At 62.4% G+C, this 23611-nt stretch overlaps 1 protein-coding gene across 1 annotated transcript; it reads left to right on the forward strand.

Moving 5' to 3' along the window:
* Window positions 1-1039: 1039 nt before the first annotated feature.
* On the forward strand, window positions 1040-17673 carry TAMALIN (trafficking regulator and scaffold protein tamalin). The gene is made up of 8 exons (XM_067529825.1): window positions 1040-1487; window positions 9162-9211; window positions 12249-12303; window positions 13135-13237; window positions 14039-14132; window positions 14831-14897; window positions 14989-15055; window positions 15268-17673. Exons 1-8 carry the CDS (start codon window positions 1326-1328, stop codon window positions 15729-15731), a joined length of 1062 nt encoding a protein of 353 aa, XP_067385926.1. The 5' UTR covers window positions 1040-1325; the 3' UTR covers window positions 15732-17673.
* The last annotated feature ends 5938 nt before the right edge of the window (window positions 17674-23611 follow it).

Here is a 23611-nt window from a genome sequence, read left to right on the forward strand (position 1 = left end):
TTATTTAATACAAGTTTAATTGGAAGCAGTTTTATTCAGATTTAAACATTCCCTTGTAGCATGTGCAACCCCCATGTGGCAGGAATGGTGTTAAACTCTGATCCTGCAATGAGCTCTGTACCTGTGGACCTCACACCAGGATCTATAAATACACCAGCCAAGATTTTCCCAGGTGCCTAGTACTTCAGTCTGCCTCAGGTTTTGGGTGTCTGACTTGAGTCACCTGGCCAGGATCTGAGTTGCAGGAAATGCAGAGCACCCCGCTCTCTGAAAATGAGCTCCTGCAAGGTAGAACAAGCTGGGCACCTAAATGTGCTGGTCAAATGAGAAAATCCTGGGCCCCCTTTTAAACATAATAATAATAATGATGATTAACAACATCTCTCTCTTTCCTGTGTGCAGCACCCAGGCAAAACTAATGCATGGTTGCGACAGCTCTGGTTGGGCCAGAGAGTAGCCTGCGGAGCCTGGCCCAGGATCTACCGTCACCAGGACAAGGAGGCAGGTGCAGCGACGGACGCCTCAAGTGAGTGAAGTTGGCCTCTTTACCTCCAAGGCGTCTCCTCCGAGGACGTCGTTTTCGACTCTCTGGCCGCGCTGCTGGTCCCTGCCTGGTAACAGACGGGTCGCTCTTGTCAGAGTGCATGAGCTGCCATAGCAAAGGGGTGCTGAGAGATCGGCCCTGCTCTCACACTCTGCACCCCGGGAGCCGGATTCCTCCTCTCAATGCAGAACACCCGCCAGCCGGTGCCGCCTGTTGTCCCCTCTGAGAGGCGATGTCCCAGTCCCAGGGAACGAAGGTGACTGTGCTCCTCTCCAGCGGCTTCCCTTTGCACTGGCAAACCTTGTGGGGCTGGCGGCTGGGCTGGTTTACGAGTCAGGGGGAGGAGTTTCCTGAAAGGGGGCGGGGTTTATGTGCCGGGGGGTGGGGTTTCCCTGGATGGAGGCGGGGTTTATGTGCCGGCGGGTGGGGTTTCCCTGGAAGGAGGCGGGGGTCTGCCTTCCCCCTGGAAGGGGCTAGTTTGTGAGCCACGGGGCGGAGTTTCCCTGGACGGGGGCGTGGCTTCCACCTTTAGAGGCGGGGCCTCCACGGAAGGAGGCGTGGCCTCTCCCCCCTGGGGTCTGTGGGGACCGCGTGGACGGAGGCTTTGGCCGAAGGGGCGTGGTCTCCCCGTCCCGGGGGCGTGGCACAGGGGGTTCCCCGGGCCGAGGGGTGTGGTCTCGCCTGGCGGGGCGGGGCCTGCGCGGAAGGGGGCGTGTCCCCGCCCCGGGCTGATATAGCCTCGTGCGGCGCCGGACGCCCGCACCCCGCGCCCGGCCCGGCCATGACCCTGCGGCGCCTGCGGCGGCTCCAGCCCAAGGAGGAGGATGCGGCGGACCCGAGCCCCGCGGGCGGCGGCGCCTTCCCCGGGTTGGGCGGCTGCCGGGCGGCCCAGATGTACCGGGCGCTGGCGGTCTCCGGGGGCACCTTGCCCCGGGCCTGCAAGGTACGAACCGAGCCCCCCCCCCCCGGGGAACCGAGCTCCCCCCCCCCCCCGGGGAACCGAGCCCCCCCCCCCCGGAGCTTCCCACCGGGCTCGAGCCCCCTCTGACCCTGACCCCCCCCACACCCCCCAGGCCTGCAAGTTAAGAGGCTCCCCTTGAGACTGAGACACCCCCTGAACCCAAAACGCCCCCCCCGAGCCCCCCCCCCAGGACCAGGCCCCCCAAGTGACTGTGCTGAGTGCCCCCCTCCCCCCGTTCCCTGCATCTCCCTAGGACTGAAGCCCCCCCGTAGGTCTGCCAGGTCCCTCTTCCTGCAAGGTAGGGACCTAACTCCGCCTCCCCCCCCCCCCCCCCGGATCAACCCCCTGCACCGGGCCCACAAGATGTAGACCAAACTACCCTGGCACCTGGATGCAGCCCCCCCCCTTCCCTCCCCCCACAAGTTACAGACTGAAATTCCTCCCCTGGGACCAAACCCCTTGCCCCACAGCCTCCAACCTCAGCAGGCCCCCAAGGTATGGCCCATCCCCCCTCAGGGCTCCCCACCCCCGGCGGGGACTTTGCTCCTCCTGGGGTGCGGCCAGCATCCGGACGGGCCGTGAGTTCTCCTCGTCCCGCAGGGACCGGCCAGCTGTAGGGCGTGTCCCTGGTGTGCTGTGATGCCACCCCATCCCCATGGGGCCCCCATGCCAGCCTCCCCTCCAAGAGCACCCTGGACCCATGTGCCAGGGTGATGCGAGCCCTGAACTTGCTGGGGTGCAAAGATGGGTGCCAGGTCCATCTGCTCTGCTGCCCTCCTGCTTTAGGGGGTGAACTGACCCTAGCGGGGTGGGGGGTTGGGGAGAAACAACCCCAAGGCAGGCTGCCCCGTACCTGCTCACTGCAGGGTTTCTTGCATCTTCTTCTGAAACATCCACTGCCAGCATCTGCTGGAGATGGGGCCACTGCTCTGATGGGGCTGTTGCTGGGGTAGATTCTCAGCGCAGGCAGCTTGTCCCCATTGCTGATCATCAAACTCTGCGTGACTGAGGTTGTCTGTCACGTGGAGGGGATGAGGGGGGTTAATGTTTTGCGAATAAATCAGTGGCACATTCCGCTTAGTGCTTCCAGGGACACTGTTGGGTTAAAATCATCTCTGAAAAGAGCCGGTCTGTGCGGTCGAGGAGGGCTGAGCTGGCTCTGCTGCTTGTTTCCTTCCGCCTGCCTCTCACACGTAAGGCAGGCAAGGAAGAGACTAGTTGGTTTTGCGTCCGTTATAGTCCCCTGCCAGCAAGTTCACTGCTGGCTTTCCGGGCCCTAGCCCAGTGTTTGGGCTGTAAACAGCGCAGGGACTTGTTTGTTTTTACACACAACTGCTCACTCCAACTCTTAAAAACCAGCGCATGTTTCCACTGATTTCTGTAACGCTGGTTAGATACGAAGCTTAAATTTAGGGCTTACATTGGGCATGAGCTGTTCTCGTCCCGTTGGAACACCTTACTCTCATTCTGTGGCCAAGGTCCCCGAAAATGTTATGCAATATGGAGAAAAATAACCTTTAAAAAACTTCTCCCCTCACTCCCTGGGCGAAGTTCTGTCTAAGGCCTTCAATGGACTCTGTTAGGCAGATCCCTGGATAAAGCCCCTGGCATTCCACATAAGAGTTCCTTACAAAATCGGGCCTGAGTTGGTAACTGGCTGAAACTGCTAGGCCTGATGGGGGGAGAGGGGGAATGTCAGGCTGCCTGCTTAGTTTGGAAAGTCAAGTGCTTCAAGCGTCTTAGTTTAAAAAGCTTGTTGTGTATGAACCAAGTTATCAAAACTTTGCACATAAAGAATCGGCTGACAGCGGGAAAGAAATGGCCGAGTCGGCACAACAACAGGAGCCTTGTGTGAGAATTCCTATCTAGTCAGCATGTATTTGTTTTAAAAGCACTTATCCAGGGCTCTAGGCGCTTGTGCACACACTAGAAAGCCATCTGAGCATAGGGATAAACAGCCATCGTAAGTCTCCTGCCTGCCCCAAAACAGCCACCCTCTTTCACAATATCAGTTGTCCCTATAATCAACTTGCCATCGGTGCCTCAACCTGTAGGGTTATATTCAGGTCCCATCAAACACCTTAAATTCCACCTGGAAAGGAAGCCGGTGCCCATTCTGGAGCCATTCCCTCTGTCCTATGCTTCAGGGGAAGCCATAAAACCCCGAATGTTGCCTCGCTGTGCACATTTCCAAGTGGCAGGCAGGGGTGGAGAAATTCCATCCTGACCCCAGCTGGCAGCCATGCCCAGAAGCATGAGGATCGATAACACTTATAACTTGAACTAGTCATTGGGACAATGGAGGCTGGTTTTCATACCACTCCTACAGAGCCGGAGAGTCTCCGTGTTTTGCAGGCAAAAACCGGCCCTAAGAATTTGCTGCCCAGGCTGGAGGTAGCAGAGTGCGGGCCGGAGGGGGGCTAGAGTACAGAACACACACTGTGCTTTCAGCGTGCACACCCCTTGTTGGCTACAGTTTAATGTTCAGTCCTCTTCTGATCGCTACTGGAAACGGGGTGCTGCCCTTCGGCAACTCCCTGCTGGAGGGAGTTGACGGATCAGTTGTGTGCTGTGTTTGGAAAGGGAGATGCAGGCATTGGAACGTAATTGTGGACGTTAAGGCAGTGCTGGAGAAATAAGGGCCCGTTTCCTGTCCCGCTTCCACATCCCACAATATCTTGTGGCAGCCTGGGAACACTCCTTGCTGTGTGTGGAGATAACAGCTGTTCACAAGTAACTCGGAATACCCTGGGCTGTTCCAAATGACTTGATGGAGCCAATTGCCCCTAAGTGGCTGCAAGTTCTCAAGTGATCATCTTTTATGAGCATGCAATTTATGGGGTGTGTCCGAGGGACAGAGCACGATTCTCTGCTCGGTGTCCTGGCTGCCATGGTGTCCCTACCCTTCAGGGCAAGGTTGAACCCGTTGTCTAGCAGCATGATGAAATAATTGATGGGGAGACAGAAAGACCAAAAAACTTCTCGGGTTCTCTGTGTGAGCTTTTTTTAAAATGAGGTTGTTCAAGTGTGTGAGGTCAGGAAACATAGCTGTGAAAACCGGGTCTAGTTGTATTTTTGATCTCTGTGGCTAAGCCACATCGGCTTAGCTTGCTGGGGTGAGGAAGGCGGTTTTCAGGTGCTGTCTGGACAGCCAGAGGAGTCTATAGTTGTAGAAGAGCAAAGTGGATTCTTGTCTCATGCCAAGACAGAGAAATTGTCGCCTAAATCTGGATTCTGGAATCTGTGATGGTTTTGATGATTTAGGTTTCAGAAACGTTTTGCTGTCCGTCCGTCCGTCTGTCCCCTCCCCCCCATGCCCACATAGAAAGTCGAGTTTGCAGCCCTGGCAAAGAAATCCGGTGTCACAAGCTGAACAAGTCTGACATGAAGGATCCGGATGTAAATATGGAACACCAAAATATGCCCCAGTAGCATCTTCTCTGCTTCTAACCCCATGGCCCGGCCCGGCCCACTGGCTGGAGCAGGACTGGGAGGCGCTGCCACTGACTTGCTGTGACCTTGAGTAGATCCCGTCAGCTTCCCCACGTGGAAAGCGGGCTAATGCTTCTGCTTTCTGCACGTTCCTCTGACCCCCGGGCAGAGCGCTAGAGGAGGGGGTGTTCCTGGGCACAGGTTTAGTGCCAGCTGTGCGCTCGAGGCAGGGGAGTCACTAGAAGGCGTCTGAAGGCAGGGCAGAGGGGATGGGAGGCTGTACGTAAGGGGTGCTGTGGCAGAAGGCATGGGATGGTGGGGCAAAGCGGCACTGAGGCTGGAGCGGAGGCGGCGAGGCAGCCGGGTGCCCCTTTTGCCTGGAGCTGTCATGCTCCAGTCACCCAAGAACCTGGGAACGCCTCACCCGACACTGACCCAGGCGGCGCCTGCTTTCGAGGGCTAGGACTCGGGCATTGCACGTATGGACGCTGCTTTATGCACTTGTTCCCGGGGGTGACCCGAAAGCCAGGCTGCTCAGACGCTGTGGGGATGTCCCGTCCCTGCTGAACCCTCAGGGCACTAGAGATGCACGCAGACGTCACTCAGAGCTGCATGCAACCACGCCAGGCATTGCACAGACTTTCCTAACCAGCCCTCGTCAAAGCAAGTGTGACTGTCTCCCAGGGAAAACTTCCTGAGGCTGAAAGTGGGTTGGGGCTCGACGGGCGAGTGGGTGGGGGGAGCTGAGCGGCTGCTGTTGCTGATGCGAAGATGCTCAAAAGAGAAGTGAATCTAGAGGCTGATGCTCCCCCAAGAAACTCTAACGATGAAGTTCAACTAGGTCGTCGCGTGTGTCGCGTCTGCTCTGGACTCTTCTCCCACTGGCCTCGGAACTTCGGGGGGGGGGGATGGTTTCCTCATCAAACTTCCTGCATTTTGAAGGCTTTGGGGCCCCTGCTGGAGGGGGTGACTGAGTGGTCTGATTGTCAGCTTGGAGATCATGGGACTTCCTTGAGCAGCGGGTTCAAATCCTGACTCAGCGCAGAGTCCTGTCGCTGGCGTACGAAACGGTCCAACGGCTCCCCAAGTGCACAGGGGAGAGCAGCGCTTGTTGGCGCCAGAGGGAGACGGGACCTCGCGAGCAGCCGTCGGAACGGCTTCAGTGCGTCTGGGGTGTAAGGCCCGCGGCACCGGGCATGTGTTAGCCCCAGATGCACTGTGCTGCATATTCCTTGGTGGCCCCTCAGCGTCTCCGACTCTCGGCAGGACGGTCTGTGTGCAGGGGGCGTCGCTGTGTGAAGACCCTTCCTTTCTCTGCTTGCATGCGTAAGGACTGCAGCGCACGCGTTTAGAACAGCCTGCCCTCCCCGGATCCTCTTCCAAAATCTCCTTTCTCCCCTGCTGTTGGGCTTCCTGACTATCCTTGCCCTTCGCTCCAGAGCCAGCTGCCCCCGGTGCCTTGCACCTTTCGGGGTCTTCCAGGCTGAAACTCAACTGTGCTGAAACCATGAGAGGGGAAAACCAAGCACCAGCCCTGTGCTGGTGACTGCAGCCCCTGGCAGGAAACCAGCTCTGCTGGCGAGCAGCTGAACCGTGTGGTTTGTTATGGAGACGTCCGTTGTTGGGGAGCAGGACGGGCTCATTTCACTTTCAAAACCTGGATTTCCATGCCAGGCGCAGAGCCATTTGCATGGTCGGTTTCAGTGCAAGCTTTCTGGGACACAGCTCCTCCAAAGACAGCTCTGACTGACTCCAGCACGTCCCGCTGGCCGAGGGCAAGCCGGGCGGGGGCGGGCAGTCGTCCCACACCTGGACAATGCCCGCGCCCATCCATGCCGCCGCTGGCTTCGTGGTGGAAGCCCATGTTTGTGTAAGAGCCTGTGTGCAGTTGCACACGGCGACACCTGCTCCATGGTTGCGTCTGTTGTTTCACTCTGCCAGGGACTGACTGGCGGCTGGGGGTGGAACGATGCTTATCTGAGAGAGAAGCAGCAGCTCTCGGCTGAGCGCAGGAAGGGCCATGACCAGGTTGCCTCCTTGCTCAGAGCCAGCCTCCAGATTATTTATTTGTTCTCTGTGTTCTTTCCTCCCAGGGTGCAGGAGCTTGGGAGAATCATGGCAGCTGCCTCCTTCCCTTGGCTTCAGCTGTCTGGCCACTTCCCCTGCTTAGCGGAGTCCGACGGGGCTCGCTGTGTGCGTGCGTCCCGCCCGCTAACGCTGCAGGATTGGTCAACCTGGCGCTTGGGAGGTGGCAGCCCTGCTGGCTGGGCCAGCGGCCTGGGAAGATGAGGGTGCTGGCGGCTCGCCTGTCGATCCAGGCGTACGTGGCCGGGGATGGTGCACGGGACTGAGGGTGTAGTCGAGCGGCAGGAAGACAGGCTTTGGCCAGCAATGCAGGGCGTTCGCGGCGGTGTTCTAGTGCATGTTTATTTTCAGACAGAATTCCAGTTGTGTGGTGGGGGGCGGCTGGGATTTTCAAAAGCCGTTTAATAAAACCCTGCTGTCTGCGTCTTGGCTGCTGCCAGCGGGGATCGGGTTGAACCAAAGAGCAACAGAAAAAGACACGTGGTGACAAAGCCCCATCTTTATAGTCGGCCACTGTTTATGCATTGGCCAAGATGTCTGAAATTCTTATGGCTGGCTATGAAGTGGGGTCCAGTGCCGCCCACCTCTGGGGCGATATGTTTATGCTAATGAATCTGGCTCATCTGCCTTGCCACTTGCTCCCATCATGCATTGGTTCCCCATTTTTTAAGTGATCAACAATGACGGGGATTGTTTAATTTTGCATTCAAAATCTGACGTGAGGCTAAAACAAAGAGGACTTTCTGTCTGAGGGGCTTTCATCTCCCGGCACCAGAAAGCCCTTCCACCGCATGTTTCACGTTTGCAATGCACAGAACGTGACCTTCGCCAGCGATTCCATTTGACGTCGGAATGGGGGACAAGTGTTAAACAGATGCAAGCTCCAGCTGAAACCAAAGCGTGATTACATCTGTCTCCTGGCGCGGCCCGGCCTGGTGGGGTCTGCTTGCGGCCAGAGCAGGGCCTGCTCTGTCCTACGCTGCGCGTCTCGTCCCAAAGCACTTCACAAACTCTCATCAGGGCATGGCTCCCTCCACTGCCCCACTGCAGCTGCATCTGGGGTGACGTGCAGCCCCTGTTTACATGGCACCGCGTGCTTGGAACACAGACTGCCATCTCACTGCCGGGAGCACAAGGAAAGGGGGAGTGTAACAGCCAGTTAAAATGTGCAGAGGTTGCTGGTTTCTTGCCAAGAGTTACGGTGGGATCTGAGAGCGCGCCAGGGCCGTGGGTTCCCACCTCACCCCGAAGGCAGCACCCCTTACAATGCCGTCTGCGCGCTAGCGGCGGGCTGGCGCAGGGAGTCGGTGACCAGCCGCACGCAGGATGCCGCTGGCTTGGCGCTTCCCGGGGCTGTTTGCAGTCTCCCGACCCAAGCAGTGACTGGGCTGGAAGCTGCTTCCCCCAGTTCTTTGCAGTTTGCAGGCTCAGGCTGTGTGACGTGGAGCCTCTTCTATGGGCTGAGGCCTCTCTAGGTGCGTCTACACGGCAATAAAAACCCGGGGCTCGGCCACGTCGGCTGACTATAAATTGCAGCGTAGGCATTCAGGCTCAGGCCGGCTCCGAGATCCTGCGAGGGGGTGGGTCTGAGATCCTGTGGGCTCCAGCCCCAGCCCAAACATCTGTGCTGCTGCTCTTACTCCGCGGCCTGAGTCCCTTGCCCTGGGTTCTGAGCCACGGCGCTGCAGGGATAAATCGCTGTTTGTGGTCCTGCCAGTACAGCCTTGACCCATGGTGCGATTGGCCCAGCTGGGTCAGACCTGCCATCCAGGCGGCCCAGGGTCCCGGCTCCAACAGCAAGATGCGTCACCGGGAGGTGCAAGAATCCCGTGTTAGCAGAGGTGGGATAATCTGCCCCGTCAGGCCCCCCCGACAGTCAGACAGATGTCAGCCTCCTGCCGGCCGGGCTTCATCTCCCGGCGGCAATTGCTGTGAGGCTGGGCAGGTGGCTGCCCTCTGCCTGTCCCGCGGGGCAGTGAAGCTGCCTTAAGGTGCCTGGGGTCTCACATGGCGCTGCCAGGGGGCCTGCAGCCTGCCTGCTCTGCAGTCCGGTGGTGGGAGCCCGAGTGCCTGTGCTCCGGGCGCAGGGGGAAGGAATTGGCTTGTCTAACCTTTGTCTGGTTTCTCAATCTCTCGTAGGGCTCCGGATTCCACTGGAAATCTCTGAGCCAGTCCCCGGAGCCGCACAGGTAATCCTCACTGCGTCCTCAGCCCAGAAAATAACCAGCTCTTCTGACGTCTAACCCCGGCAGCCTCCCTCCCGCCCGCCCGCCCGCCCTCCCTCGCCCAGGAGAGCAGCCTCTGGCTAGTCGTCATCGCCACGGGCTAAGAAAAAGCGCCTCTGGCTCCTGATCAACCCTTGGGTGTCCCCATTACCAGGCAAGGGCTGTGGCTGTGACGGCAGGCTGTGGTTACCCAGGCGGTGGCTGTGACAGCAGGCATCCCCCAGCAGTCCCAGGTCAGGCATGCAAACCAGCTCGTGGTCTGTGGGGCTTTCCTCCTGCAGCCTCACTTCTCGCTGTGGGTCCCCAGCGCTTCCAGGAACCCAACCCAAATCCTAGAGCCAAGGCTGTCTGCCAGAAAACCCCGCGGACTGTTTGGGCTCAGGACACAAACCGGCTGAAAAGCCCAGGAGGCTGCGGCTCCTCTCGGAGCGCCGGGTTTCCTCTGGCGTTGACTTTTATCCCAGCTTTAGCGGGGTTCAGGACGAACATTCACCGCTCGGTCCTGCCAGGCGCTCGCGTGGTGGGGAGTTCAAGTGCTTTGCCCTGGGCGGGATCAGGCCTGTAGCCAGGCAGTTCCAGCAATGCACCGGTAGCCAAGGGATGTCTCTGAATAAAGGCTGTTTTCAGCGTTTAACCGTGGCCGGTGATTGCGTGGGGGCAGGGGGAAATTCTCTCAGGTTAAACCAGACACGTTATGTCCTGGTGTGCTGGCCCGGGGCCGGAGAGCCCTCCCCGTGTATCGTGTTAGTACCTGTTCAGGGGTCAGGCAGGGCATAAGACACAAGAACAGGTGAAAGTCGTACCTGCCGGTGTGAGGATTGGTTCCCTTTGCGGGGCTCAGCCACTGGAGCTGGGAAATGGCCCCTTGGATTCTGTGTTGGCTGCTGCCGCCGCCCTGCCTTTCGCTGCGGACGGGGCGTGACGGGGGCTTTTCCCCGCCTGCAGCGTCGTTTCCGGCCTTTGCAGGGGCTGGGCTCTGATCCAGGGCGGTCTTTCATCTCCAGCCTTTGTGGCGCATGTAAAAGAAATGCAAAGCAGGTTTTAATTATAAAAGTGCCAGAAGAATCCAATTGGCAAGTGAGTCACGTCTCTAGCACATGGAGTCTTTTGAGAGCCTTGGAAAAATCTGGGCCCTCAGCCCCTCGGTGTGGGGTCAGACTGGAGCGCGAGGTGCTGGTTCATCCCATGCTGCAAATCGGCCTTCCTGGCCGTAGGTGGTGGCATGCTAACTTACCCCACGTGACCCATCCAGCCGGGCGTGCATTGGGCTAGCGTGGCAGTTAGCTAGAGACACTAGAAATGCCCCTCTTCCTGTCAGCTACACGTCAGAAAAGCTGCAGCATCTTCGCAAAGCGGCACCGTGGTTCCTTGGAAAACGAAGGGCTCGTCCGCAAAGGGAGCCTCTGAGTGCGTGCTGTGGAGATGCGCTGCAGCCGCTTTTGAAGCAGGGCTTGCGGCTGCGTCACGCGGCTGCACTGGACACCCAGAGGAGTGGGGTGTATTGCACTGCTGCGCGTTGTGCTTTGCACGCGTAGACTGGCTACGCTAGCAGAGTGTCTAAACTGGGGGTGGCAGCAGCAGCGGTGCTGGTGCAAACCTTCTGAATGCCCCAGCCAAGCTCCGACTTGCCTGTCTCCTGGTCAGTGTCGTCTGTTGAAAGTAAAACTGATCCTAGCCCTGATTTCGGTGGTGCCATAGGTGGGACCCCCAGGAACTTGCCATCAGTCCAGCCTGCGGCACTGCCTTCCCGCAGAGACTAGACGGGGATCCAGGGGCAGCAGGTGGGGGGCAGGGCTCGTGGCTGCAACATCACCCATGGATCAGTCCACCCCAGGCTTTCTGCAAGGGCTGCCTCAGTGTCCCCGGTTAGTCTGGGGGAGGGCACCGGAAGCGCAGAGAGGTTAAGGGATGCTCCCATGTTCACAGCACCAGGCAGTGGCAGAGTCCAAAAGAGCCCAGGTTTCCCTACGCGCCGTCTGACTGCCGTGTCCGTACAGCAGCGATTCTCCTCCAGGTTTGCCGATCGCTCCTTTCTCTTCTCCCCCCCGCCGAGGCCCAGTGACTCACAGCGCCACCTCCCCGGCAAGCGCTTGCTAGCTGAATCTGGGGGAGAGGTGTTCTGCGAAGGCTTAATTCAGTGACAACAGTGAACCAGCTGCTTGGCCAAGGGGCACGATGTGCTTCCTGCCGCCCGCCCGCCTGCCTCGTTCGGGAGCACAAGAACGAACCCCTGTGGAGCTGCAGGCAACTGCATAAATGACACGCTTCGGGGAGCCCCGGAGCAGCCCTGCTGGGGCTGTGAGGGAGGGTGGCCTGGGGGTGGGGTGTAGAGGGAAGCAGGGCCTGGCCGGTATTGTTAGGATGGGCAAGGAGGGGGTGGCTAAACTCTGGGTTGGGCCCATCTCTAGTCCTATGCTGAAATCATCACATTGGCCTCCCCTTCTCTTCCCCTCCTGACCCTTTCTGGGGATGCTGCATTCGTAAGCATGGCGCTGCCATCAAACAAATCATTCCTGCTTTAAATCCAGGAGCTGGCACTCCTGGGTTCTCTCCACAGCTCTTGGAGGGAGTGCAGTCCAGTCAGTGGAGCAGGGGGACCAAGAGCTAGGACTCCTGGGTCCTTGTCCTGGCTCTGCTACTGACCTGCTGTGTGACCTTGGGCAAATCACTTAACCCTTCTGTGCATCAGACGCCAAGGTGGGGGCAGCGCTGCGTCCCTGGCTGGTGGGTGTCAGGGAAGCTCCTGGAGACCCTGGCTCGGGGCTCCTGGGAAAGAGCTGAGCGCGCTTTGTTGTGAGCTGGGTTGAATTTGGTAGCTGGCTCCATGCCAGCGAGACGCTGGGGGGGGGAATCATGCTGGTGCTGCAAGGAACAGCGGGTGACACCGGGCTGAAACGACTGCCCTGGGGCTGGGGCTCCTTCCTGAGCACGCTGCCGCGGGTGGGCAGGACGGGGCGTCTTGCAGGCCTGTTGCTAACGCCTCGTTCCTTTGGCTCCCCAGGAAGGTGCTCACGTTGGAGAAGGAGGCGGAGGAGACGTTTGGGTTTGAGATCCAGGTGAGATCAGGCCCCCCCACCCCGCACTTTCACTGAGAAACCGGACTCCCGTGGGGATTTGGATCCTGGGGACCACGGGCTGCCTCTTAGCCCCTCCTCATGCCGGGTGGCGATGGGGGGCAGCCAATGGGCCGCGTGGACCGTGCAGCGGCTGTGCAGGGCACGAGGGGTTGGGGTCAGGGCTCGGTTGATGGAGCCAGCGCCGTTCCCCAGAGCAGGGGGCGCTCACCTCGCGGGGCGGAGAAGCTGCCCCGGTTTCTCCGGGATTTCAGGCCATCCCCTGCTCTGCATCCACAGTATTTTTAAACTGCAGCTGAGCCGGAGTCTATTTTTAGCAGCGATGATGCTGAATCGTTCCAGAAAACCTCCCCCGTCCCGCCCCCGTCTCAGTCACGGTTCAGATGGCGGGAGGGGGCTGGCAGCTCACGCAAAGCGGCCATCTGGAGCAGGCCGGGTGTGGGGACCATGCGGGGGCCCCCGTTGCCATGCGTTGCTAAGCAGTATGCAAATATTGGTTAAATACGGACTGCTCTGTGTGATCGCTCCTGACACGCAGGAGGCTGGTGCAGACACACCTGGGTCCCCGGCCCTCGCAGCCCAGCCGGAGCTGGGACCGTGCCCCCGGCGGCTGCCTCGCCTGCTTCCCGTCCGTCTCCGGATCCTCCGCTGCCCCGTGCCGGGGAGGTACCCGGTGCCGGGAGGCAGCTCTCCGGGAGGGATGGTACTGACCTCGGCGCTGGGGGCTCCCTGGGTATCTAGCTAGGGGGAGCCGGGCGGCCGGCGCTCGCTCAGAGCTTCCACTGCTAACCTGGCGGCCGCTGCTCGTTTCAGACCTATGGCCTCCACCACCAAGAGAAGAACAGCGTGGATATGTTCACCTTCGTGTGCCGGGTCCACGAGGGGAGCCCAGCCCAGTTAGCGGGACTCAAAGCCGGTAAGTGCCTCACAAGAGCCCTGGCTCCAGCCCCAGCTCTCCAATGGGGCCGAGCTCTGGGGAAGGGGGTGGCCAGCCCACGGTTGCGCAGGACAGGCTGTCAGAGCCGGGGCTAGGACCCAGGCATCCTGGTTTTTAGGGGCAGCCCCACATTTCCCTAACGAGGCTTGTGGCAATAAAGCTGCCTTGGGCGGCGTCTAGTTCAGGGTCAGGGTTAGAAATAACGAGCTGGGAGCAGCTGAGTGGGAGCGGGAGACCTGAGACATAGACAGCGGCAGGCACCAGCCCCCTGGGCGCCAGCCCCACTGCCACTTCTTCGGCCTCGCAGGGCTTGAACGCGACCCACAGAGCTCCGTGCCGCAGGGCCCCTGGGAGCCGTGGGGGGAAGTCACAAGCGCTGCCCTTCGCAATCGCGTCTGTGCACACGCGGCCCCTGGCACGTCCCTGCCCTGCAGGCAGCGTCACAGCACACGCCACGGCGTGGTGCAGCCCAGGGCAGGAAATGTCTCTGCCCATGCGGGGGGGCTCTGAACTCTGCCCTGGGTTGGTGCTTGGGATTCTCCCCGCTGGACGCCAGCGCTCCCGGGTTCTGTCCCTGGCAGTGGGAAGGGCTTGGGGTCTAGTGGTTAGAGCAGGGGAGACGGGAGCCAGGACTCCGGGCTCTTCTCCAGGTGTCCTGCTGATTTGAACCTGGGGAGAAGCCGCTTTGCTGCGGGTCCGGGGCCGGAGGAGGGCAGAGCTGGGGCAGCTGGTCTGTGCCCTCTGGGGCGGGCGGCTCTGAGTGCCTTGTCTGCCTCCCAGGAGACACCATCACAGGGGTGAATGGGCTGAACGTGGAGGGCATCCAGCACCGCGAGATTGTGGAGATCGTCAAGGCCTCTGGGAACGTGCTCCGGTGAGACGCTGGCGGCTGCTCCGGGGCGGGCAGCAGAGCTGGGGCCAGGGCCCGTTTCCTGTGCTCGGGGGGGCGGGTGGGGACGAGCGGCTCCTGTGCTTTGAAGCTAGGCTGGCTTGTCCCGGAGGTGGGGCCAGGGCACAGCCAGTGCTCCAGGGGCCAGGCTTCCTCAGAAAATAACCCTGCCTGGCTCCCTGAGCCCTGGGGGCAGCTCCTGCTCGGCCCCTAGCCATGGGACCCGCTGGCCTGGGGTGGGGCCGGCCTCCGAGCGCGTCTCTGCTCCACCTGGCCTGGTGCCTTCGCCCTGGAATGAGCCGAGCGGCCCCGTGCGTGGCTTGCCAAGGCTGCTTCCCCTCTGCGGTGAGACCGCGCCAGCCCCCGGCTCAGCAACCGTCCCCCTGCCGCCGGGGAGTGGAGGGGGATGGGCCGATCCCAGGCAGCCGAGGAGCCTGCCTGGCGGGACGGTTTCCTGTGTGGAGTGAATTCCGGAGAGTGACATGGAGCTCCCGGAAAAACACCCGGGCCCTTTGCTGCGGGGGGGGTGTGTGTGTGTGTGTGTGTGTGTGTGTGTGTGTGTGTGTGTGTGTGTGTGTGTGTGTGTGTGTGTGTGTGTGGAGAGGACACCCCCTTTTGCCACGGGGTGGGGCAGGCTGGCTGGGGGCACCCCCTTTCTCCACTAACGGGCTTGCCTCCCGCAGGCTGGAGACGCTCTACGGGACGTCCGTCCGCCGGGCGGAGCTGGAGGCCCGGCTGCAGTACCTAAAGGTGAGGGTTTGGCGCGGCACCGAGCCGGGCGGCTGGGAGGTCCCCCCAGGGCGGCTCGGCCGTCTCTGACGGGCCTGTCCATGTCTTGCAGCAAACCCTGTATGAGAAGTGGGAGGAGTACCGCTCGCTGATGGTCCAGGAGCAGAGGCTGGTGCGTGGTGAGTGGGGGTGCTGGGGGTGGGCAGCCAGAGCCGCCCTTCCATATTGCTGGCCACATGGCCAGAGACCCCATGGAAACTGCGGAGACCAGCCGGGGCGGGGGCTGGGTTGGCAGCTCACTCCCCGAAGCTCTAGTCCTCGCCCTGGCGGGGGTGCAGGGCTGGGCCCCTGGCCAGGCTTGGGCCGGTTCTAATGCCCCTCGCCCCTGCAGGGATCGTGGTGAAGGACCCCAGTATCTACGACACGCTGGAATCCGTCCGCTCCTGCCTGTACAGCGCTGGGCTGGCGAGCAGCTCCCTCTCCTTCGGGAAGATGCTGTCAGGCGCCGGCAGCACCTCCAGCTGCGTCAGCACCGCCACGGAGGAGAGCGAGGACTCCGTCTACCAGACGTGCTTCTTCGACTCGGCCGACTCCCTGGATGGGCCCCCCAGCCGGGCCGGGGGCAGCGCCACCCCAGCCCTCGCACAGCGCCGGCCCGCCCTGACCCGCAGCGCCAGCGTCAAATGCACCAGCAGCAGCAACGGGGCCGTGGGCCACTTCTGGGACAGGCCCTGTGACCAAAAGACCTGCCCCACCACGCCCCGCAAAAGCAAACACACCAGCTTCCGCAAGAGACTCCTCAGGTTCATCCCGGGCCTGAACCGCTCTCTGGAGGAGGAGGAGAGCCACCTGTAGGGGCGCTCGCTGCGGGGGGGACACGGGGGTGATGGGTTTTAAGACGTTTATTTATTTATTTATTGTTCCCGTCAGTGCCGGCGCCCGGCTGGGGACCTGGCTTTCAGCGCCGGCTGCTTCTGCCCTAGACGGCAGGGGGGATTTTTGCTCCCCCCGAAGGAGAGAAGCATGAGAGGACGGGTCAGCAGGAGCCGGGTCCTAGCCACAGCCATCTGCACAGTGAGGGGCGATTTTCAGGGATCCGGTAGGGATGGGACCCTTCACTTCCAGGCCTCATGTCGGCAAACCCCTGCCATGGCGCCGGGGCTGGGCGGTGGATGAGCTGTGGGTCGGAGCAGCATCGGAACCGGCACAGCCGCCAGGCCTGCACGGCCGGCTGGGCCCTGCATGAGAGGCCACAGATGAGCAGGGACCAAATGTTCCTCCCCCCTTCCCCACGCAGCGTCTCCCGTGGGCAGGGCTTCCAAGGAGAGCAGCTCTGGCGCTGGAAGAGGGGCTCTGGCTGAGTCTCCTCCTGATCCAAGCTGGGGGCACGGAGGGATCTCGGAGCAGGCAGCCCCTTCCTCTGCACAGCCGGGATCGCCCAGTCCCCGAGGGGGGCAGGGGCTGGAGGAGGAACTCCCGGGCCAGGCGTGGCGCAGCGAGAGGCTCTGCTCTGCTCACCACATCCTCCTCCGGTCTCTGCAGCGTCAGCGCTCTCCGGGACCTCTATTTACCGCTCGGGGGCAGCCCACAGGTGACAACCCTGCAGCCCCTGCTGCCACGTCTGCCTCCACGCCCCCGCAGCTGCACCCTGCGTCAGGTGGCTCCCCCGCCGCGTGGGTGGAGAGGGAAGATCCCTTTGTCACCTTCTGACGGCAGCAGAGCTGCTGGTGACTCAGGGCCTGCGACGTGTGGGCTCCCACGGCTGGGGGGCTGGCTGGCTAGAAACACCCCCCACCCCTGCTGAGTGCCCTGCCGGGGGCGGCTGGGACACAGGCTTGGCAGCGTGTCATGGGGGCGGCTGTTCTCCGACGCACAGGGGCGCCGACTTGCTCAGGCCCCGCTGCTGGGGGAGGGGAGAGGAATCGGTTCTGGGGCCTGGGAGGGGAACTTGGCAGCCCAGCTGGCGCTTATCTCAGGAAATAGCCCAGGAAGAGGGTGGCTCATGTGAGAGCGGGGGGGGGGGGCATGGCTGGAAGTGTCTACAATGAAGCCTGTTTCCCCTCCCCCAGGGGCGACAGGGCTCTGGGGCGCACACGGGTGTGGTGCAACGTGTGGGGGGGTTCTGGTTTTGTACAGGCGCACGGCGCTGTCCCAATGCTGGACACGGATCCTGATCAATACAGTGAGACGACTTTTGCATTTCCGCGTGGCTGTTGTGATTTCCCCGTGGCTCGCTCGCTCGCTTCCCCAGCTGGGGCGCGTCCGTCGGCCCTGTTACGGAGGGTGAAAGGACTTGCCGCTGGGGTCTGTGGTATGGAACCCAGGCGTCCGAGCTTTCCCCCCCCCCCCCCCGGCTGCTCTTGCATAGGCTGCTGGGCTCGGGACCCTCTGCGCTAGGCTCCTCGGTGCACCCTGCATGAGTGTGTGTCTGGGGGGGCTGAGCCTAGCGTCTGAGCTCCCTCCCCGGGGACAACGCTGCCCCTGTGCAACAGCAGCGACAGCTGTCAATGGAACGAATGGGGGGAGGCAGATGTGCCCCCTAGGGTGGGGGTCCTGCTTTTCAGGACAGGCTTCCCCTTACGGTGTGGGGGTCTGCCCCCCGAATTCCCTGCCTTGCCTCAGCGCTGGCCTGCAGCTGTTCCCGGCTGGCTCTGCTGCTGTGCGGGGCTGGGAGGGGTTCCTGGCCTTCCCGTGGATAACAGCTTACTGGCAGGTGGGCTGGGCCCTAAAACAGCCCCATCAGAGGCAGCCCCGCTGGCTGGGAGGCAGGGAGTGGACTCCCTGCGAGCGATTCTAGTGGCAGCTGCGTGGCAGGGAGGGAGACCAGCCGTGCACCCCCTGGCCCCAGGCGAGGATGCTGCAGCCCCCAGCCAGGCGTCAGGCCGCTGATTCCAGGGGGCTGGAGACGTGGAGGGCGGCTGCCCAGGCAGCAGCGATGGAAGCGGGAGATGGAAAGTGGGTGATGAGCAGTGGCCTAGGTACCGCACCTGCTTCTAGGACCCGGCTGAAATCAGAGCCCCCTTCATCTGTTTACACTGGCCCCGGGCAGCAAGAGGCGTTTCCCCCTCGTGCAGGTGGGGAAGTGAGGCACCGCATAAACTAGGCAGCTTGCCCAGGCCCAGGCCCAGGCCCTGCAGAGCTGGGCCTCGAGCGTGGATCTCCTGCGTGCCAGCCCAGTGCCCGACTCCAGCACGCGCGAGGCAGCAGGCGGCAGAGACGAGCGGGGAGGCAGGTGGGGGGAGAGGACACGCGGCCCCCCCAGGTAAGGCGAGCCCAGCCCCGCACTCATCCCAGCTCTCTGCAGCAAGGCGCTGGCATGCCAAGGGCTGCAGTGGCGGTAGGGCTGGAAAGTGGTGGGCGGGGGGGATGGAGGAGGCCTGCCGAGGGCTCCAGGGCGGGATCTGCGAGCCAGCTGCTAGTTTATTTGCAGTTCTTGTTTCACCTGCCCCAGCAGGTGGGTGGCTCCGGCTCCGGCTCCGGCTCCGGCGCTGGGCAGGGCTGGGCGGTGACGGTGAGGGGCCGGAGCAGCAGGCGTGCAGGGGGAGACCCTGCCCTGTGGTCCTAGAGCAAACCCAGCTGGCTGAGAGCGGCCCTGCCCGTGGGCTTCCAGGGGGGCACAGAGCCCCAAGGGGAGAATCTCGAGCTCTGGGGCCGCCCAGGGGGTTCTGGCATGTGGGAGAGCTCGGGATGAGCCTAGAGGTGTCTGTGTTCAGCCCTGGACACCCCTGTACCTGCGGGGCCGGGGACCAGCGAAGCAGCCGTAGGGCTGGGCTGTGGGTGTCTCTAGAGAAGGTCACACGGGCGCTGCCCCAGCCGTGCACGGGCGGGGGAGATGCTACAGCTGGCTACGGGGCCGCAGCCCGTGGCTGCGGTGTCAGCTCCCGGCTGGTCGGCTGGGTGGCCCCGGCTCTGCGCTGCGCCGTGTCTCCTGCACGTGGGGCAGGGTCTGAGCTGCTCACGCAGGAGACTCACCATCCCCCTGCTGCAGCGACGAGCCGCGTGCTCTGCGGGGGACGGGTGGATTTATTGCACAGCTGGCACCAAGCGGCACAGCAGGAATCCCGACAGCAGCTGCCCCATTCTGCATCCTCGGGCTCCTCTGCGGCGACGCTGCGGCACCCGGGGCAGGGCAGAGCGGCTTTATCGCCAGCTGCAGGTGAATGCTGGGGTTACCCCCAGTGCCACCGCCCCCTGCCAGCCCTTCCCCCCAAACCTGACCTGCCTACCCTCGCGCACACAGGCCGTGCTGGCTGGGCCCGTCGCCCAGGGGGAGCGGGGGGCGCAAGGCTGCGTTGTTAAAACGATCCTCGTGCACTGGCCCCCCCCCCCCCCCTTGGTTTCAACAGCTGTGTCCCTGCGCACTCAGAGTCTGGCGTGTTACAAAGCAAAGGGGCTGGGGGGGGGAACCCTCTAGCAAAGGGAGGAAATGTAAAACTGGCTAAACTGTCCTGTGTGGGGTGCTCCCCCTCCTTGGCCAGGGAGAACGGGGTGTGCGACCCAGGGCTTCAGCAGGGGGTTGAATCTGGAGCCCACGGAGGGCAGTTCTAGCTCCCAAACCTTCTGTAAACCAGTTTCCGGGTCCAGGCGTTAGCTAGCGCTAGGAGTGATGGCTGCGTGGCAGCTCGCGTTAGCAGCAGCAACAGCAGCGAGCTGTGTCTGCGTGGGGAGAGCGCCTCCATCCCCCTTCCAACCTCAGCCGGGAGGGACGTGGGGGCGGGGAAGGAAATGACTCGCACCTGAACGATGGCAAATAAAAAACAAACCGGAGAGAGACTCCTCCCACCAGCGCATAATGAGCCTGTGGAACTCACTGCCCCAGGAGGTCACAGCAGTCAAGATTGTGGCAGGTTCACAGCGGCGCTGGACGCGGTGTAGGTGGATGGCACAACGAGCCCGAGTTAATGCTCGAGCCTGGTGTGGAGGAGATTCAACGCTGGGTGTTAAGTCTGGCTGTAACTAGGAGGGGTCGGGCGGCCTCTTGCAGTGCGCTCTGGGTGACGTGGCACTGGCCCTTGTCAGACCGGGAGCGGGACTAGAAGGAGCTTGGCTCTGATCCAGCAGAGCTGCCCCCCTCCTCTCCCAGGTGTCTTCCGCCCTGGAGCCACATCAGAGCCTCCTACATCTTCCCCCTCGCAGTGAGACGAGAAACCCTGGGGTGAGGGAGTCGAGAACAGCTCGGGCTGTGCACAGAATTATCCTGGGCCCCTCCTGCAGGAATATCAGCCCCCCGCCCCCCATCAGCTGGGGGTTGAGAGCTGCATTACTAAGCCGCCGCCTGTCTCCTGCGGTGGAGGAGGGTGACATGAAATGACTAAGTGGAGAGAGGAGAGGATCGACTTGGCAGAGCTCCCTCGTGTGCACACGCCCTCTAAGGAGGACAGGAAGGAGGTGGGTTTTATAGATATTCTTCTTTCTGCAGTCCCAGGTCCTGGGCCCATCAGTGCAAAGCCTGAGCCGGCCCTCGCCTGGCCCAGGAACCGGCCGCAGCCTGCCCAGCATCGCCCCGAGAGCTGGAATAGCCCTGGGCCGGCGAGGAAACGGCTCATGTCTTTTCAGGCCAAGCCTCTCCCTAGCCAGACTCTGCGATGCTCCCTAGAGTGATCGACTGAAAACCAAGCAGGGGAGAAGCCAAACCCTGCTGCAAACTGGCTTCCTCCCGCCTGGCCGGCATGTCCCACCCTCCACGGCTAATCTTACCCAGCATCCGTCATTTTGCAGCTTCATAAGCACAAGGGAAGCTCCTTTCCCTCAAACCTCGGCTGGTTTGACTGCCTCAAACTTCTCCCTCCTGCAGTTCCAGCTTGCTCCCGAGTTGCTCTGTGCTCGTCATGCGGTGTAAGGGCCGAGCATTCTGGCACAGCCCTGCCGCTAGTGGTGATTGAGTTTGCACCAGCACCCAGGCGTGCTAGGTGCTGTACAGACCCCCAGGAAGGGACAAGCCCGTGTTTAAGGAGATTACAGTCCTTTGGCCCTTTGATGCTGGATTCAGTGATGCTCACAGGCCCTGTGCACTCGGGATTGTCACGCTCAGAGGGCAGGCAAAGAAGCTGTTCATAGGGGTGGCCACAGGTGCAGATGCCACCTGCCATGAGCCAGGCTCTGGTCTGGGGTCTGGCGCTGGCCAGATGCGGCGCTGGGGCAGGCTCGGCACCGTTCTGGGCCCCAGGTTCTGTTCCCAGCAGGGCTCGTCTCATCCTGTGCAGCTCCCTGCGCACAGGCTGGGTGAGGGGCTCGTTGAAAAGCCCAGGTGTCTTGCTGGCCTGGGCGGGTACCGCAGGCGGGCAAAGGCCAAGGCCGCTGGCGCTGGAGAGCCCACCAGGGCCCGAGGCGAGTCGTTCGAAGGCACCTTCCCAGGAAAGCAGGGCTTGTTTTGAACAGATGTTTCCAGATGCTGGGAGCTCAGAGCTGCGCCCATGGGGCTGGGCTCCCAGCCGGGGCTGGGGGGACTGCAGGGGGAAGCGCTTGCTGGGTGGGGCGGAGGGAATTTTACAGGCACGTCTGCGCTGGGGCCGGGTGTGCCAGGCCGGAAAGCCCGGCGCTGAGTGGCTGAAGCTGCAGCCACGGGTGTCTCTCCTGCGGGTTGCAATGGCCAGGTGGTGGCTGTGGCGAGAGAAGGCAGGGGGAAGGCGTGAGCCGAGGAAAGTGACGAAGCGGGGGGGCGGTGCAGCTGGGCAGAAGCCATCAGCGAAAGCCCAGGGGAGGCTCTGGGGAAGTACAAAGCGGAACCGCAGTGACGCCAGCCGGGGCCTCGTGCTGCAGGGCGTCTCCTGGAGGGGCCGGCGGGCCGGGCTGGGTTAGCGCTGCATCTGCGCCGGGCTCACCCACCCGTCGACCTCCTGCTGTCCCACCCAGGCCCCTCAGCTGGGTGCAGGAGCCTCCCCCGGGCCCTTGCCCAGGGAGCCGGCTTTGTCAGATCCCCTGCACAGCACAGCTGCTGGCTGAGCCATGCGCCCCCAGCCCCGTGACCCCCCAGTGCCTGTGACCAGAGCCCTGCCCGGGGCTTGGCTAGCGGCGCTGGCTGGGGGTGGGTGCGGGAGCCGCGTGACAGCCTGCAGGGGCGCGTGGCATGTGTACCTGGCTGGGGTGGGGGGGCTGCTGTGTGTGTGTGTGTGGGGGGGACACGGGGGAGCAACCCCCCTCATTTCAGTGTGCTTTAACCACTGAGCCACATGCACGGGTGGGGCCGGATCTTCCAACCGCTCAGCCCCCAGCAAGTCCCATTGTTCTGGGGGGGGGATGCCCCTTTGCTCTATGGAGCGCTGGGGGCTGATTTTCACAGCGGCTGAGCAGCTCCCATTGACCCCGGGAGCAGCCGTGGGTGCCCGTGTGTACAGGGCGAGTCCAGCGATGCGTGCGCCCCGGTGTGTCCAGCCCCGTGCTGAGGGCGAGCCGGTGCGCGTTGGCCCGGCTGTGCGTAGAGGGGTCGGCTCCTCGTGGACTTGGGCGCCGGGCAGAGAAAACGGGGGCCTTCCTGGGCCTGTCTCCCAAGTGCGGGGGGGGGGGGGGGGGTTGCGAAGGAGGCTGGACCAAAACCTGCGTGTGGGCGGCCTGTGCCCGGGCACGGCCGTGCTGCCAGCGGCGCTGCTCTGCTCACGAGGGCCTGCCAAGGGCGGAGGTAGCCCCGCTTTCTGCTCCAACGGAGGGACATGGCTTCAATGTCCCTTCTGCAGCCTGGGCGCAAACGGGGCCCTGGGCACGAGGCTTGGGCAGCAGGCGCCACAGCCCAGGGCCGGCTCTGAGCAGGGTGGGGCGCTCACCCCTGGAGGCGAAGGGCTCGTCCCCCCGGCATGGAGGATCTTTTGGCACAGCCACAGTCAGCCCAGCAGGGAGCCGAGCGGGGCTAGGAGCAGGAGGGCCCCTCTTCTCCCTTGGACGGAGGGGGCAACTCAAACCAGGCCGAGAGGGGGACCATGGGCACCTGACCCCGCCTGCTGCCGTCTCCCTGCCCAGCCACGTCCCCTGGGCAGGAGGAACGGCTGCCCAGGCGGCTGTGGGTGTCCAGCAGGGCCGGCTCCGCGCCCCTCTAGAACGGGGGTGTGCCTGGGCTGGACGGGGTGTGGCGCACGCTGGGTGGGGCGGAGGCGCCTGTGTTGTGTGCGTTGGGAGGTGGTACCACTACTGCGTCCCCTGTGCAATGCACCAACCCTCCCTGCACACAGTAACCCCCCGACCCTGCTGCAGAAAACCCAGGGGCTGCCCTTGGACACTGTCCAGCCAAGGCCCTAGAGCACCTCCGCTCTCTAATCCTCACCCCCTCTGGGGGCAGGTTTGGATGATGATCCCCATTCACAGAGGGCAAACAGAGGTGCAGCGGGGTGACTATAAGTGACTTGCCCAGGGTTGCCCGGTGAGTCAGTGGCAGAGCTGCAGAAAGGAACCAGGAATCCTGACTCCCCTCCCCTGACAGCAGCCGTAAGACGCTCGCAGCGCATGTGTCCTCACCGCCGGCTGTGCGTGGAGTGCGATGTCACACCTGCCTGGGTGTGGCATGGGGTGTCACCAGCTGGTGGCTGTGGCTGGCAGGTGCCAGAACCCTCAACCCGCCACTGTGCTTCTCTGTTAGCTGCAAACGGGTTCAGGGAAGAGTTTTCGGGGTGAGTAAAGTTTGTCCGGCCGCCCCAGGGGTCCGTTTGCTGCCATGGAGCCATTCAGCACCCAAAGCGCTTTACAACGTTCCGCAGATCTGCTGGGATTTCTTCGCGCTGTGCTGAAATGCTGCCACTCTGGGGTGGGGC

Source organism: Emydura macquarii, unplaced genomic scaffold, assembly GCF_026122565.2.
Source record: "Emydura macquarii macquarii isolate MOO-44397 ecotype Brisbane River unplaced genomic scaffold, CSIRO-AGI_Emac_v2 contig_2994, whole genome shotgun sequence".
NCBI lineage: Eukaryota > Metazoa > Chordata > Testudines > Chelidae > Emydura > Emydura macquarii.